This window comes from Sus scrofa, chromosome 14 (genome assembly GCF_054392235.1).
Source record: "Sus scrofa isolate SSC_HxYL_T2T_F1_AM1 chromosome 14, Sscrofa_HxYL_maternal_Yorkshire_Landrace_v2.0, whole genome shotgun sequence".
Lineage (NCBI taxonomy): Eukaryota > Metazoa > Chordata > Mammalia > Artiodactyla > Suidae > Sus > Sus scrofa.
This window is the reverse complement of record NC_139396.1, coordinates 156,108,544-156,125,607: the sequence shown is the minus strand read 5'-3', so window position 1 is coordinate 156,125,607 and position 17,064 is coordinate 156,108,544. Positions and strand designations below refer to the sequence as shown.

Sequence of the window (17,064 nt, the reverse complement as noted above, 5' to 3'; positions counted from 1 at the left end):
CAGCTGTGGCAATGCAAGGTCCTTAACCCACCGTGCTGGGCATCGATCCTGCATCCCAGTGCTGCAGAGACACCACCAGTCCTGTTGTGTCATAGCAGGAACTCCCCATGGATGCTTTTGCATCAGTTTTGAATTGTTGGACCTCTGACTTCAGAGTCTAGCTACTCAGCCGGTGGCGAAAACCTCCTCCAAATAGCCCAGCTTCTCCAGGTTGCTGGAAGTACCAATTTGGTGCCAGAGACATGTTCTCAGACGGAAGAGGAGCCCTGGCACGCTGCTGCCATGTGATGTGTTCTCTGTAACAGATATGCAGGAGGATTAAAAAGCAGGCTGTTCTTAGCACGAATGGGTTAAATATTAATGTAACTATCTCAAAGGGAAATTTGGAGAACTTCCCTGTGGGCAAGAGATAGAGTGGGGGCGGGGCAGCACAGAATTGTCAAGGTCATGATGGATTTCCGGTCCTTCTCCCTTCCCCGCCCCACCCCGGCTGCCAGCACTGCTAGCTTCTCTTTTTCCTCTTGTGGGCTTGACTTGGAGGATTAAGGATCACAAGCCGCCGTTGAGTTGTGAGGAAGACAGCAGCGAGTGTCCTAAGCCGCTTGTTAATTTCCCGGTGGATTCATGCTTTCGCTTCTCAGAAGCTGCCTGTCCAGGTGTCATTGACACATCTTTCTATGGGCCCCCAAATTTGCACGAGGTCACTTTATAGGGCTGCACTGTGAGCTGCCCAGGGCAGAAAGGGGGAGCTGGCCAAGCCCTGGCCAGGGCATGCGGGCCTGTCTGCGGGTGTCTCTGAAGACCGTTCAGGAGTGACCACCTAGGGAGGGCCCACATCTCGTTACTGGTGGGAGAAAAACCATCGTGCTGAAGACTCCCCTGTGTTTACCACTGTTTATTTTGGGGAGAAGTGTTTACAAAGCCACTGGCTGGCCCGAGCATTCCCACATGGATTGTTTGCAAAGGGCGGGTCTGTGGGGCAAGGAAGGCTGGGAAGAAGAGCCAGCGGCTGCAGAGGTGGTGGGGGCACCGGGCGCCGAGGCTGGGCCTCCAGGTGGAGTTGGGGAACCTGGTACGGAGAGTTGGGGGGGCTGATTATCGAGGGCGGGTTATCACGCACTGGTCAGCCAGGGGACTGGTGGCCGTCACTCTGCAGTAAGACCCCCACGGCGGGAAGCAGGCCTGGCTTTGCTGCGGCCTCACCCAGTGGTAGCCCATCCTCTGTGCGCCTTTTTCACCTGTAGAGACAACGGGTACCAGAATCATGTGACAGTGCTTTGTAAGCCACACGGGGCTTGAGAATGGAGGATGTATTTGGCATTGCCACCACCCCTGGATGTCCGCCAAGGCCCGAGAGCAGATGCTCAGGAAGAAACAGAGGTGGGCCCAGAATCCTGCTTGTGCTCAAGCGGAGGAGAAGACACGGCCCAGGTGGCCCCCGGGGAACCCAAAGCTTGGCAGCCACCATTGACCTTTTTAGGCCCAAACCTGGATGTTCTTTTCTGGCAGAAAATGAGCCTCATCAGTGTCACCTACAGGTACAGTCTGAGGTGACGCTGACGTTTCCTCCAAATTAGCTGGTCCTGCTTCACTGTCCCTTGTGACGAGATGTTCACGGTTTGTGAGTCATTGGATGAAAGGGCCTCCTTCCCAGCTACATGAAATGACTTTTTTCTTGTAGGAAAAAATATCTATAATCATTATTGATGGCGTTGTATCAGAGGGTGGGGGTTATTGACCAGTGCTTTGGATCTGGATGCCAGCAGATGGAGAGTAACGAGGGCTCTCTAGCTGTCGCTCTGGTATCGTGTGTGCTCGACCCTCTGGAGGCCGCAGGGCCCTGTGCTCTCATGGGCGGTGGACTGGAAGATGGTGTGTCCACTTTGGGAGCTGCTGGTGAGGAAAGATGACCATTTGTTCACAGCACCAGCTGGGGGCAATCTGGGAGCACAGGGAGCCGGGGCCAGCATGGCCTGGGGTGAGCTGGTCCAGGAGCTGTCAGCTGCTCCCAGCCGTCCCCAGCTTTGGCGTCTGCCCCCAGCCTCAGCCTCTGTCCCCAGCCTCGGCATCTGCCCCAGGGCTTTCCTCCACACATGGCTCTCTGAGAGGTCTGCTGGGTGGGCAGTACGTGGCAGGAGACGGCGCAGCTCCAGGCCTCCGACAGCCTGCACTTGGCCACGCGGCCCTGACACTGAGGCTCAGGCTTCCTTGGGCCTTTTGGGCTTGGGGATCTTAGCAACTGCTGACAGTGGCCCCTCTGGGGACTGACAGGTTAAAGCCAACAGTCCCTCTGGGGTGCTGAAAATGTCCTGGAATTAGATGGTGCTGGTGGCCGTGTAAGGTCACGCATATACTAACAGCTACTGAATTGCGGATTTTTAAAAGGGTGAATTTTACGGTGTGTGGATTATATTTCGTTTTTAAAATGGTATGAACAAAAATATGACAAAAAGAGAAACCAACCATGAGGGGTGGTCTCTCCGAACTGGTGACCTTTGGGGTAAAACCCGCAGGGTTCCCCCCACCTGGAGGGAAGGCCAATCAGATCAATAAGCCCAGCATCGCTGCAGAGGTAAACTGGTAAAATTGAATGAGCTACTTGCAATGACCAAGGAATTTTAGCTTCTCCAAGTGTCGAAGCTCAGGAAGTGAGGACTGAATTATGACAGATGTCTGAACACCCGTTCATTGTTGCTGTGGTGTGCAGACGCCCGGCGTGGTGCTCCGTGCACACACGTGTGGGTTTCCTGATTGTGCCGGGGCTGCTCCCCTGTTCGTCCTGAATGTTTCCTGCTCTATTACGTGTGTACGTGCTTTCCAGTCTCCTGTAACTTATGTAGTTCTGTAACAGAGCTGACGTAATGCCTTCAAATCACTCATCTGCACTTAAAACAATTTAAAAAAAAATTCTAAACAAAACCCCCAAACCATCAGCTCACATGGCTAGTGACCCAGAATAGTGACCCACTCTGTTCTGCTGCTGATCTGGCTCCACTCCTAAACTCTGAAGCCAGGGACCACGTCCCGTTGGGTCTGTGGGCTTTGGGTCAGGCAGGCCTGGGCTAGCTTGGGGCCTTCTGGCCACGTGACCTTGAGAAGCTCTGTAAGACAGGTGCATCTCGAAGGCTGGATGGGAGCACAGGAGGAAAATATACATGCCACATGGAGCAGAGGGCCTGGTGAGGGCAGCCCTCAGTAGCCATGAGCAGCCTTGTTGGCGGCGGACACCAAGAGGATTCTGGGGGCTGACCCTGGGCAACCTTGAGGTGAGCCTGGCTCAGGGAGGCCACCTGTTTTTGTGATAATCACCTCTGCTCTCCTGGGCTCAGAGCAGTGCCCCGGGGCTGTTGAGTGAATTCAGTTGTGATCTTGGGATGACCTTCCAGACTTACTCTTTGAGACCTTCAAGGTCACCGATGGCCACTCCTGTGGCCCCGTGGGAAGAGACATGCGCCCTTCCAGAGGCACCAGGTTGAGGGGGCTCCCCCCACATCCACTCGCGCTCCCCTTCCCAGCAGTGCTGGGGTCCCGGGCCCCCTGCCCTGCACGGCAAAGGCGCCTCACCTCCAGGAGCGCAGGCCTGCCGTCCCGGGGCCACGCCGGCAGCCTTCTAAAATAACCGCAGCACAGAAGGCCCGGAATGTCTTTGGACTTATATTTGGAATTGCCGTTGGAAACAGTCCTGGCCAAATGTAACACCCATCTGTTTGGGATGGTTTGAGAGTCAGAAAGTGAGGTGGTTCAGCAGGAGGGGGGTTGGCAGCACCAAGGCTCAGGGCTGGCTGGGGGTCAGGGTCAGCTGCCCTCACTCAGCCACGGAGCCCTCGTCCCCACTGGCCTTGACCGCTCCTGCCGCTGGGGCCGCTCACATCCTGCTCACTGCCCCCGTTGGAGAGATGTTCCCTTGTATCAAATCAGTCTCTCTTTCTGAACCTTCTGCCCAGTGGTCAGTCCTTTAGGAGTCTGGGACTTGTCCTCTCCCAGCCCTGAAGAGCCTTTTAGCCGTTGATGCTGGCGTCCTTCCTGCTGACTTTTGCTTCTCCAGATGGAACAGCGCCTTTCCCCTCACTGCCTGGCACCCAGTACTGAAAAGAGCATACCTGGGTCTCTGACCTGCCAGGGTGGAGCAGAGCGACACCCTCCCACATTCTCAATGCCATACCTTTATTAATGCATCCCGAGGTGGCAGCGGTGTCCCTGCAGCGATGATTCATTATGTCCTAGGGTCAACCAATCCCCTTATCTGTTTTCCAGGTTGACCTCCTTCCCCTGCTTCATCATTGTGCAGTTGACTTTACAGACTAAAATGTGCACATTTATGTTTCTTTGCGTTGAGTGTGCCTTGTCCAGCTCCTTGAGGTCCATTTGGATACCTGGTTCTGATCTTTTTGCTGTCCTTCTCAACGTTTCTGAATGCTTTTAATCCCTCCACACGGCGTGCACTCATCCGAGGGCATCATCTGACTCTTCTTACCCAGAGAGTTTGTGGCGAAATCAGAGCCTTGTTTGTTGAAGAGACATTCTTAGGAAGTGCCTGCCTGGTTCTGGACGAACCCTCCCTGCCTGTTAGTCCGGATCCTGCTTTGCTTTTCCTTCCTTCCTTCCTTTTTTTTTGGTGCCCCACGGCATATGGAAGTTAGGGATCAGATCCCAGCAGCAGCTGCAACCACAACTGCGGCAACGCCAGATCCTTAACCCTCTGTGCTGGGCTGGGATGGAAACTGCGTCCCAGCACTTCAGAGATGCTGCTGCCTCCGCCACACAGCAGCAGGAACTCTTGCTTTTCCTTCTTATTTCTCTGCGGAAAAGCTGGCCACATGGCCATCGTCCTGCACACTCTGGTCACTCTTCTAGGGTCTCAGGGTGAGAGAGGGGTGCTGGCAGAAATGAATCCTCAGGAATTTGAGTTCAGAACCTGCCTTAGTTTCTTAGAAGCTTTTGTAACCAATGACCACAAACTTGTGGCTTAAAACAACAAATAAATACTCTCTCACAGTTCTGGAGGCCAGAGGTGCAAATTCAAGGTGCCGGCAGGGCTGGTTGCTTCCAGAGGCTCTGAGGGAGGGTCTGTTCCACGTGTCCCTCCCAGCTTCCAGTGGCTTCTGAAACCCTGGACTGTAGACACCACTTCGGTCTCTGCCTGTCTTCACATGGCCTTCTCCCCATGTGTTCCTGGCCTCACCTCCCTCTTCTTAACTTTTATTTTCTTCTTTTTTTAAAAACATTTTTTCTTTCTTTCACTTTTTTTCTGGGGCGAGCTGCATCTGCGGCATATGGAAGTTCCCAGGCTAGGGGTCGAACTGGAGCTGCAGCTGCTGGCTTACACCACAGCCACAGCAGATCCGAGCTGCATCTGCGACCCACACCACAGCTCACAGCAACGCTAGATCCTTTAACCTACTGAGCAAGGCCAGGGATCAAACCCGAGTCCTCATGGATACTAGTCAGGTTCTTAACCCTCTGAGCCACAACAGGAACTCCATCAGTTTAATTTTTATTTTATATTACAGTACAGTTGATTTACAGTGTTGTGTTAGTTTCGGGTGTACAGCAGAAGGATTCAGGTATACATAGACATGTATCCATCCTTTTTCAGATTCTTTTTCATTGTAGGTCATTACAGAGTACTGAGTAGTGTTCCCTGCTGTGCTGTAAAGTAGGTCCTTATTGATTATCTATTTTATTTATAATGGTGTGTATATGTTAACCCCAAACTCCTAATTTATCTCTCCTACCACCCCTGCTTTCCCCTTTGGTAGCCGTAAGTTAATTTTCTATGTCTGTGAGTCTGTTTCTGTTTTGTAAATAAGTTTGTCTGTATCATTTTTATTGAATTCCACATATAAGTGATATCGTATGATGTGAGCCACTGGGGAAGCCCGTGTGATAGCATATGGTATTTGTCCTTGACTTTCTTCACGTATGAAGAAAGTATCATAATCTCTAGTTGTATTCATGTTGCTGCCACTGGTATTATTTTGTTCTTTTTCATGGCTGAGTAGTGTTCCACTGTATACATGTACCGCATCTTCTTCTTCTTCTTTTTTTTTTTTTTTTTTTTTTTTGTCTTTTTGCCTTTTCTAGGGCCGCTTTCGTGGCATATGGAGATTCCCAGGCTAGGGGTCTAATCAGAGACGTAGCTGCCAGCCTACGCCAGAGCCACAGCAACACAGGATCCGGGCCGTGTCTGTGACCTAACCCACAGCTCATGGCAACGCTGGATCCTTAACCCACTGAGCAAGGCCAGGGATCGAACCCGCAACCTCATGGTTCCTAGTCAGATTCATTAACCACTGAGCCACGACAGGAACTCCCATGTACCACATCTTCTTAGTCCATTCCTCTGTCGATGGACATTTTGGTTGCTCCTATGTCTTAGCGATTGTAAGTAGTGTTGCAGTGAATATTTGGGGTGCATGTATCTTTTTGAATTACGGTTTTCTCTGGATAGATGCCCAGGAGTAGAATTGCTGGATTATATGGTAGTTCTATTTTGTCGTGTTTTAAGAAAACTTCATACTGTTTTCCCTAGTGGTTGCACCAATTTTCATTCCCAGCAACAGTGTAGGAGGGTTCCCCCTTCTCCACCAGTCCTTGGATTTAGGGCCCACTCTGAATCCAACGTAATTACAGCTGCAAAGACTCTATTTCCAAATAAGATCCTGCTTGCAGGTACCGGGGGTTAGGACTTGGGTGTATCTTGGGGGGAATCTCCAGAGTCCAAATGGGGGAGGGTGGCCGTCGTTATGGTGAGTAAAGTCCACACTCAGGTGTTTGCTGACAAAACAGGGCGTGAAGGACTTGTCACACCCACATCCCAGCTTGTGCAAGGCCTCTAGGGAAGCCCACCACCCATCCTGTGGGTGCATCCAGGGTCCCTGGGCGACTGAAGGGCTGGGGAAGTCTCCCCTTACCCTGCCGAGGAAGTGGGCCTGGCCGGGTTCTAGAGGTCATGAACCTGATTCACAGAAGGTAGGGGTCTGGGTTCATTTCACTGCACCCCAAACAGATGAAAATCAGTATTCTCACCCGGGAGGGGCTGGGCGGGCCCGGTTGGACCACTGGACATGTCTCAGTTTGTCCCCTGGAATTACTTCTTGATCTCTAAAGAATTGCATGGCATCAGCAGATTCTTCATGAAGTCACTTTTGTGTTTAAAATGAAGCCAGCTCCAGAGGCTCTTGTTCCATTTATGAGCCAGACGTCTACAAGAAATGCCATTACCACAAATTAACTTCAGTGTGGAACGTTTGAGACGATGGTTGGGTTTTCAGGTATTTATGTGGTGGAATTCCAGTTCCAGCAACCAGCTTGGCTGGTTGTGTGCGAGTCCTCGGTCGGAGCTCTGCACTTGAACTTCCATTTACATGCAGATTTGACGGCGGTTTCAGAGGCCTGGGTCGCTCTGCATGGGCGCCTTTCTTGGGCAGCAAAGCCGAAGTGTCGACAGCTCCCATAGGAAGTGTGCGGGCCGGGAAGGACCCCGTCAGGCCCCTGGCTGCCAGGTGCCCGTGCACAAGCACAGCTCCGTGCAAACCTGATTTGGGCGTTTGTCCATCAGCCCCTCGGTCATACTCTGACCCTGCCGTGACAGACGCCGTGTTTCAGGCTTGCTAGATGTCCTGTTCTTGAAGAGGGGAAAACAGCACAGCCGATGTGGGGGGACCCCTGTAAGGGACCGAGGTCGCGTCCCCCGGGGCCTGTATCCGGCTGAATGGGGATCTGGGGGAGGATGGTGTCTGGCAGCTGGTCCCGAAGCACGTCCTTTCGGAGCATTGGCCCACCCGGCGGCGTGTCCGCGGCGCTCCCTCCAGGGTGGGTGCGGATTCCGGGCCGTCTGTGTGTGGGCAGGTGCCAACATCTCAGGACTTCTCAGAGGTGTCCTCCGTGGGGTGGGGTGGGGATGGCTGAGGGTGCCACGCGCTGCCCTGCTTGTTAGGAAATCTGCGACTCGGACTCCAGCTGGGATGAGAGGCGAGGGCGCCGGAGGAGGGGCTGCCGCCGTCCTGTGCTGCAGGCACCGCTGTCTCGGCAGGGATGAGCGTGGCCAGGACGGAAGCCTCCCAGCCGCGCAGAGCTGCCGTCCCCGAGCACGCGGGGACCTGATAGGATTGGCTGAATTTCCTCCGCTGGAAAGAGGGGAGCCAGGGTGGAGAAGTTGGGGGAACAGAAGGTATGGGGCTGAGAGAGAGAGAGAACCGTGGCAGCCCGAAGCCGGGGCCCAGGCCCCATGAGCCTGCTTTCCCTGGGCAGCTGGGGCTGTGTGGGAGCAAGCGGCCTGGGGCAGAGCAGCGGGAGCCCCAGCAGGTGGATGAAGAAAAAGGTGTTGGACAGAAACAAAGGGGGAATTTTCCAAAACTCAAATCAATGAAGACTTACCCTTTCTGCCAGCAGAGACAAGGGAGAGGAAGAGCTAGGAAACTCACGGCTCGGAAGAAGTTCTGTTAAAGAAAAGATGACTGGGCCACCACGGAACGAGGTTTAGGTTGGGCCGAGGTGTTGGTCCCTCCTTTGCGACCTCTGTGAGGTCCATGTTTCCCCCGAATTACACCGTCGGACAAGTGCTGTGGTAATAGATGTCTCCTCTGATCCCACCCCGTAGACTGTGGTACATTATATGCAGACATACGTTTGAATAGGCATTGAAAATTTCTGGAAGAATGTATAAGAAGCTGATAACGAAGGTCACCTCTGGGATTTGTATGGATGATCTTGTTTGTACCTTATGAGGAAAGCACAATTATTTCCTGTTTGACAGATGAATTTAATGCCACACACCTCCTCGCTGTAGTACTTAGAGTACAGGGGAGAGAGCGGGCCTGGGGTCAGAAGCTAAGGCCATGGGGAAGATCAGAGGCAAAAACTTTAAAAGAAAGATGTGCTTATTACTGTGTGTAACTTATTTTGCTTTACTTTTTATTTGATATAAGAAAAGAAGTATCTAATAGCAAAAAAAAAAATGCTGTTTGTAATGTTGAAAGTCCAGTGAAATATATTTGCAGAGAATTTGTTAAAAAAAAAAGCAAGATAGATAATGACTGACACGTGTTAAAGAATGCGAGGGCGCCCTCATTCAGGACTGTGGCAGGGCCTTGCAGTGGGGAAACAAGATGAGGTTCTGCTCCAAAGACAACGAGGAAAAGTGGAAACTTACAGCCAAAGGGGGTGTGGGTCAATGGATGGAAAGTCACTACGAGGAAACAGCAGAGGCGGGGGATTCTGTATAAACCAACCAAGCACGATTCCTGCTTTAATTGGGCAAAAAAAAAGTCAAGGTCGAGGAGTTCCCTTGTGGCTCAGTGGTTAATGAACCCTACTAGGATCCATGAGGATGTGGGTTCGGTCCCTGGCCTCTCTCAGTGGGTTAAGGATCCGGTGTTGCTGTGGCTGTGGTGTAGGCTGGCGGCTGTAGCTCTGACTCAACCCCTAGCCTGGGAACTTCCATGTACCAGGGGTGAGGCCCTAAAAAGCAAAAAAAAAAAGGTGAAGGAGTATCCTCTGTGGTGCAGTGGGATCTGAGGCAGCATCTCTGCCATGCTAGGTACAGGTTCAATCCCAGGCCCAACAGAGTGGGTTCAACGATCCAGAGTTGCCATTGCAGTGTAGGTTACAACTGCAGCTCGGATCTGACCCCTGACCTGGGACCTCCATATGCTGAGGGGTGATCAAAAAATTTTTAAAAATAAGTAAAATAAAATAAAAGTCAAGGTCAGGTTGGGAAGAAGGTTTGGAGGAACCTGAGTTCAGTTTGGTCAAAGAGAAGCACTGTCAGCTGCTGTGTGCAAACACTGTTACACATGCGTGCCGGGGTCTGTGTGAGCAGATCCGTGTGTGTGTGTGTGTGTGTGTGTGTGTGTGTGTGGACACACATGCAGGCCCACAGGTGTCTGCATGCACACGTGGGGGTGATTTTACATTGTGTTAAGAAATAGGCCCCTACCAACCAGAAAGATGCCTTTCAGCGTCGTGGTAGAACTGTCTGCGGAAAGGGCTCGGCGTGCCACGCCGAGCTGTGATACGGAGAGCGACAGATGTTCCCCCCAGCGGAGAAGCATCCAGTTTTCATGGTCTCTCTCTGCCGTGGCACGATCTTTGCAAGCCAGTGTTATTTCCAAGTTCACTGTTCCTGTGAAACCAGCCGCTGCCGGAGGTGGCTGGAAAGAACCAGAAAAAGAAAATCCTACCAGTGGTGGCTTGTCTGGGGCCAGTGTAGACGTGTCTGAGTTCAGGAGAGCTTGGGCAGCCCCGTGAAGGGTGGGGAGGTGTCTTGGGGTGTTAGAAGTGGCGCGTTTGTCGGGGAACACGCGGAAAGGCGGTGTTTTAATGAACCGAACTAGATAAGGTAATTGCTTGTTGATTCCCATTGTCACTCGGTGCGAGGTTTCACATTCCCGGTGGTAAAAATATCCATTTGTTTTATTCGCAGGTTGTACTCAGACTATCTCTACTTTGCAAGTTCAAATAAATCGGCAGATGACTTCCATGAAAAAGTGACAGAGGCGCTGCAGCTGTTTGAAAATTGCATGCTGGATTATTCATTGCGCGCCTGCGTCTACAACAACACCCTCAACAATGCGATGCCTGTGCGTAGCCCCCCCCCCCGCCCCCCAGCGCCTGCTCTGTGGTTGTTGGGCGAGGGGATCCTTGTGGACCAGGATGTTAGCATCTACGCAGAGGAGCGTTTTAGTGTGCAGATGCCTTTCCCCGGACCTTGGGGTGGCGAATGCAAAACAAATAGGCGTGGTTTAAAAACTGGAAGCTGCTGGGCGCTTTCAGCGGGCAGCCTGCTTTCTTCCCAGTTACAATGCTCTCTCCTCCCCCTACGGAAGAATGAGGGCGCAGTTAGGGAGATGACTATTTAGTGCGGCTCTGAAAACACACCCTGTAATTAGGATCCGCAGATGTGAGGACCCAGCTCTCTGATCATCTTAAGAGCATTCTCTCTAATAGTGGATTGTTTTTGCTGGTGTAAAACATTATCCACTAGCGACTTTCAGGGTTTCTTGCACAAGGTCACGGTGGAAAAATATTTTCCGTTGCTCCCTCTTCGCTTTGCTCTTGTTTACCTTCAGGAATATAGCTGCACATTTCTTGTCCTTGTTTTGTTTCCCCTCTTTTTTTTAGGGCCACACCCGCGGCACATGGACGTTCCCAGGGACGGGGTCCAGTCGGAGCTGCAGCCCCCAAGCCTACACCACAGCCACATCCACGCCAGATCTGAGCCTCTTCTGTGACCTACACCACAGCTCATGGCATCGCCAGATCCTTAACCCACTGAGCGAGGCCAGAGATCGAACCTGCGTCCTCATGGACGCTAGTCATGTTTGTTACCACTGAGCCACAAAGGGAACTCCCTTGTCCTTTTTTTATGCAAAATAAGCTGTTAATGGCAAATTCCCCACGGCTTGGCATAGGGACAGGCCCTCTGCTGAGCGTGCCCTGTGATTAGATCTGGTTGAGGCGAGGCTAGGGACCGTCCAGGTGGGTGGGGTTCCAGGTCCAGACGGTTCATTCTGGATCCGGTTCATTCCGCATCCGTTGTTATTGTTGCCGGAATTCGGCCTCCATCTGCAGGTGCCGAATTGAAATGCAGAGACAGAGTTTGGGGTGAAGGAGAAAGAGATCACTTTATTGCTTTGCCAGGCAAAGGAAGGTCACGGCGGGCTAATGCCCTAAAGACTGTGTCCCCCATTGGGGAGGACTGCGGGAAGTTTAAGAGTTAAAAGGAGAAAACAGGTTTCTGGACAAGAGTCCAGGTTGGAGGTGAACACATTCTCCCTTCTTTGGGGGAACCTTAGTCGTCCAGGCTGGGGTCGGGGTATCTCCGTCTGATCCGATGCTGGTGTTCCGGGCGACTGCCTGGAGTAACAGAACTGGAGAAAGGGCGTATGGATCAGAGGTTAGAACAAACGAGGAAGTTCCCGAAAAGCCTCACGTGCTGATTGTCTTTAACCCACAGGCCGCCGTGCTCAGGGTACCTAATCTCTAGCTTTTAGGTGACTGTGTTTAGGGTGCAGAGAAGCCAGGGAGAAGGACCTTGCCTGCTCCTCCCTGGTCTCTGCGTCCCCTCCCTTCCTGGATCAGCACCTGTCAGAACCTGTCCCTAGGGACTCAGGGAGGGTTATGGCCGCTGAATGAGGCTCATTTCCTAAGAATAAGAAACGGGGGACCCAGGAGGTCTGTGTCCGCAGGGCCATGTCCACTTTCATTCCCTGGGCGGTCTTACCTGGCAGGGTGCCCGGAGGCAGCAGGCAGGATGTCAGGCTGTCCTGCGGGAGTTCATGTTCAGCCGGACGATGCAGACAGAGCTCCAGATCGGCCCAGCCTGGCTGGCGTGGAGGGTGGAAGGAGTGGTGTTTGGAGCCAGGCAGTGGTGGTAGTTCAGTTCCCAGGGGGCAGGTAGTTACTCGCTGGGTGACTCTGGGCAGTTGGCTTTGCTTCTCAGAGACTCAGTTGCTTCATCATAAAAGTGGGTAATAACGCCGCTTTCCCAGGCTGTGCTAAGGATTAGAGTCGGGGTGTATTCATGTGGCGGGGAGGAGAAATAATTCTTTCCTCTGCCCATCTTAGGACAGACGCAATGTCCTTAAGGACACAGGTTTGATCCCTGGCCTCACTCAGTGCCACGACTGTGGCGTAGGCCGACAGCTGCGCCTCCAATTCAACCCCTAGACCATTTGGGAATTTCCATATGCTGCAGGTGCGGCCCTAAAAAAAAAAGAAAAAAGCAAACATCAGTTTGTTGTCATGTGCTTATTAGCACACAAGCACAGGAACGTGCAGTTGGGAGGAGTTCAGGGGTGGTTGAAACTCGGGCTCATATGGTGTCTTAACGCGAGTGTGTAGAAAAGTGACAAGACGGAGGAAAAGGACTTGAGAGTTTCTCCGGTGGCCCATGTGGTGAGGCAAGTACCTGTGGGAACCCATGGGCAGCGGGGGCTAGTTTTCAAACTGACGGCACTCACGGCCTGAACCCGGCCGGAACGCAGGCTGGGACGTGAACCCACGTGCCCGGGACTCGAACCCGGCCTAAACCCAGATTGGGACAAGAACCCACGGTTTTAAATTAGAATCATTCACCCTGTGTCTGGACTCATCGAGGTTCAGGTTCTTTATGCCTCTGTGCAAAAGGAATTCAGCGAGAGACAAAGTGATAGGCAAGAAATAGGTTTATTAAGATAGGACACTTGTGAGAGATGCACGCGGGCAGGCACAGAAGCTCTGCCCCGAGGACCCAGTGGGCTACAGTTTATCCTCCAAGGGGAGTGGGGGTCGCAAAAGCCCCCCTCTTCCTTTCTGGGAGGAGTAGCTCCTCCTGGGTATCCGCTAAGGCGTGTATTCAAATCAGCAGAAGGGCGGTGCTCGAACTCCTGCCCTCCGTCGGAATCTGGATGAAGGGCTCATCCCATCGCCCACCAACCACCTGAGGCAGTTCTCACGCCTCCACTGGTCAAGCAAGGCTGCCTCGTGCTGATGGCTTTTTTGAGCAATGTACTCACTTACAGTGATCTCCCAAAGTCCCCTAAGTTTCCCTCTTTATCTATGGTCCCTTAATTGGGACTTCTGCAACTGTCTGTGCCTACTCCATCCGTGTCAGTTTTAGCAACTTTTGGGACAGCCAATGCTCTGGTGCCGTCTCCAGGCCCGTCACGGTCTGGAGTGATGTCCAGTTCTGTCCTTCCTGGTAGAGAGGGGACAAGGGGCACCTCTAAGTTCTTCCAGGGCGTCATCTTGTTCAGTCCTCTCCATTCCCGAGAAATCTGCGCCCACTTTGCAGATGTCACGGAGGCTCGCAGAGGTTAACACTTCCACCCAGAGCCGCGTGGCTCATGACAGGAGGTCAGGGTTCAGTCCCAGGTCCCATGGCCTCTGATGAAACTCACGGCGCTTCCGCCTTCCCTATCTGGCTCCTAAAAACAAAGATTTGAATGGGCAAGAGGCATGCGCTTTTTAATTCAGTTTCGTGTTTTGCTGAGGATGGCTAGGCAGTAGCTTAGCAGGCGCCTCTGGTCAGAGCGAGGTCCTAGGGCAGGGTCCACACACAGGATGAAGGGGCTGTTACATCCTGCAGACTGTGACCCTTCAGTCTCTGGAGAGCTCCTGCCAGGCAGGTGGGGGCAGTTGGAGACCCTCCTTGGGGGCGGGGAGGTGGGGGGGCGGTCACTGTGACATGAGAAAAGCAAAGTTCCCTCCAGTTGTGAATCCCAGCCCAACTGCAGCGCAGGGAGGACAGTCTTTTTGAGACATCCGAGGATCCTGGCCCTGCCCTGCCCAAGACACTCACTGTCCCTGAGCACACGAGCGAGGCGGCCCCGCCTTCCTCTCCATCCCTGCCCCCTCCTGCTAGGTCCTCAGACTGATGCCTCACAGCATCAGTTTGCCAAGTGTGGTCCCTGGACCACTAGCACAGCATCCCTGGGAACTTGTCAGAACCGCACACTCCCAGGTGGAGCCCCAGACCCAAGAGTCAGGACCTTTGCAGGTGGGCCCACCAGCCTGTTGAGCACAGCCCTCTAGGTGGGTGTGCTGTGACGCAGGTTGGAGAGGCCTTGTCCCAGAGCCTGTCACGCTCCTCCTTCCTGGTTGTCGAAGGTCCCCTTGTCTGTGGGGTCTTTTATCTGATCTCTGTTTTCTCTCTCGCTGCCCTCTTGGTTTTCCCTCAGCGTATGTCACCGCTGGCGATCATAGGTGATGGTTTCTTCAGCAGTTTAGCTCTGTCTCCACGAGATTACAAGCTCCGCATGGCCAGGGGCCACGTCTGTTACTTAGCAACGCGTCACTGTTGCTTAGTGGGGTACCTGGCCTGCAGGATGCGCTAGATTATTTGCAGAATGAACGAACGAATGAACGAGGTGTGTGTGAAACTAGTGGAGAGGCTGGGTGGAGAGTCCCCCTAATCCATAGCGGGGCGCAGAGAGGTTCGGTGCCTGTCAAGGGATGCCTGCAGTGGCCCCTCGGCTGTTTGGGGTGGGGGCGGACAGGCCCCAAGTGCAAGGATGTTCCCCACTGATCCTGGTCAGGCCCCCGCCCCTCCCTGGGCCACTGTTTCTCCGTCAGGGGTCCCCTGGAGCAGATAACCTCGAAGGCGTCTCTCGGCTCCGATGTTTAAAATTGTAAATATCTTGGTCACTTCCCCTAAAAGCTTTCCTGTGTTTATTCCATTTTGATTCTCTGGCCGATACTGGGGACCGATGAGGGAAAAGGATTCTGGGCGGACCTGTCTTAGGCGGTGGAAGTGATGCTCCTTGCCCCAGGAACTGTCACTTGAGGTGACTGGCACTTTCCTTGACTGGTTAGGGGTCTCGGGTGGGAGGTGGGGGGCGGACTGAGCCGGAGAGGGAGTGTTCGGGGGCAGGGGAGCGTGCCCCCCCACCCCAGAGCCCCCTCAGACTTGCCCCCTGCCCCGGCCAGCCCTTCCCTGTCAGACCAGCCCTCCTGTGAAGGAGGCTCTCCGTGGGAGGAGTGGGCCAGCAGCGGAAGGGGCTCCGCAAGGACACAGACACACTCTCAGGGAAGTATGGTCACCCGTGGCCAGGTGCAGGGATGGAACACCCTCGTCCCTCCATACACATCCAGCTCCTTTCCTTCTAGAATGTTCTCAGTAGCAAAGGTGGGGTCTCTGGAGGAGATGCACCTCCTCGGGTTGGGCCTCCAGGGGAGGGGGCTGGCTCCCGAGCCCGACGGAGAACTGGAAAGCTCCGTGAGGCCCGTGACTTAAGACATTCTCGCAGCGGTTTGTCTATGTTGGAGGCGACACGTGTATTTATTTCCAAGGCTGGCATGTACTCATTTTCTCTTCGCTGTGGCCCAGCTTGAGGTCTCTTTATGCTCTGGCGTCTAAGGTAGCAGCAGCCTGGGGGCTGGAGGCAGCTAATGAATTTGGGAGCCCGCTTCTCCCCCACTAATTGTTTCTCTTCCTCCGCAGCCTCCCATGCCATTAGAAAAACAGTGAAATGGGAAAAGAATAGCGAGAGATGAAACTGGCTAGTGTCTGTACATATTTTGTCAAGCATGGCACCCTCTCATTGTTGCCACTGCGTTCAGCAGTTTCTACCCGAGAAACGCTCACGTGCCAGGGCTTGCGGCCTCGCTGGGCTGGGATGATGGAAGAGCTTGGTCCCTGCCCCGCGGAGTTCAAGGTCAAGGCGGGAAGGAGAAGGAACAGGATGTGTAGTGTCTGCTTCAGGAAGTGAGACTGGGCGCTGGGAGGCGCTCCACGTGGGAGGGGTGGGTCCAGTCCGACCAGGGACTCCTCGCACTGGGAGCCAGTGAGGCCCCGAGTGTGGGCCGGCCGTGGCCAGGCTGTTAGTTTGGGAAGCTCACACGTGGAGACTAGAGACAGGGGCTCCAGAGGGGACGCTGGGACAGTGCCAGGCAGGCCCTGATGTGGCCTGAACAGAGAGGCGAGGGTGAAGGCAGGGATGCGAAGCTTCGGGGAAGAGCACAGGGAGGCGGGGCCGTAGGCAGATGTGGAGCGGGGCCCTGAGGACTCGGGGACCTCAGAGCAGAGGGGAAGGAAGGGCCCCTTCTTTTTTGGAGCTTTGCCAACAGTTTGGAGCCAACAAAGTTAGAGGAATCAGTCCCCAAGACCGCGGTCCCTCCTAACACCATTCGCAAGTTGGGGGTATGTCCCCCAAAGCCCTCTGGGGTGCACTTGTTCCCTGGAGGGGGTCACAGAACACAGTGCTGGCTGTTACACTCACAACAGGGAAAGAATACGGATTAAAATCGGCCAAGGGAAGGAGCCTGTGGACGGCACGTGCAGGATGTTGCCAGCCAGGGAAGCCCACCCAAGCCTTTGGTGTCTGCAGTGTTCCTTGGGGACCACCCACCTGCCTGACCCCTCCTGCCCCGTGCCTCCTGGAGGTCAGGCGGAGGCTTTGTGGCCCCGAGTCCCCATCATAACTCACGCTGTTAGAGCATCCCAGGGGCCGGACCCTCCCAGGCAAGCAAGACACTCTTATCAGACAGGACATCCCAGGGGGCCTCCAGGTCACCTTGCAGGAGCTGAGGGTGAGGGTAAGGTTAGTGCTTCAGCACACGGGCTCGCTGAGACGGCACAGG

General features: G+C 53.8%; 1 protein-coding gene across 43 annotated transcripts in view; it reads left to right on the top strand.

Moving 5' to 3' along the window:
* Window positions 1–17,064, top strand: part of CHST15 (carbohydrate sulfotransferase 15) — a 100,496-nt gene that overhangs the window by 62,763 nt on the left and 20,669 nt on the right. For 38 of the 43 annotated variants that reach the window (XR_014827121.1, XR_014827110.1, XR_014827111.1 and 35 more), the window contains one exon: window positions 10,427–10,583. Coding sequence is in view for 22 of the 43 variants with exons in the window: in XM_005671541.4 (XP_005671598.2) it covers window positions 10,427–10,583 (157 nt within the window). In the remaining 21 variants the exon portion in view is untranslated. Of the gene's footprint in view, window positions 1–10,426; window positions 15,270–17,064 lie in introns of all 43 variants that reach the window. The other 5 variants (XR_014827126.1, XR_014827127.1, XR_014827128.1 and 2 more) reach the window with 1 other exon arrangement.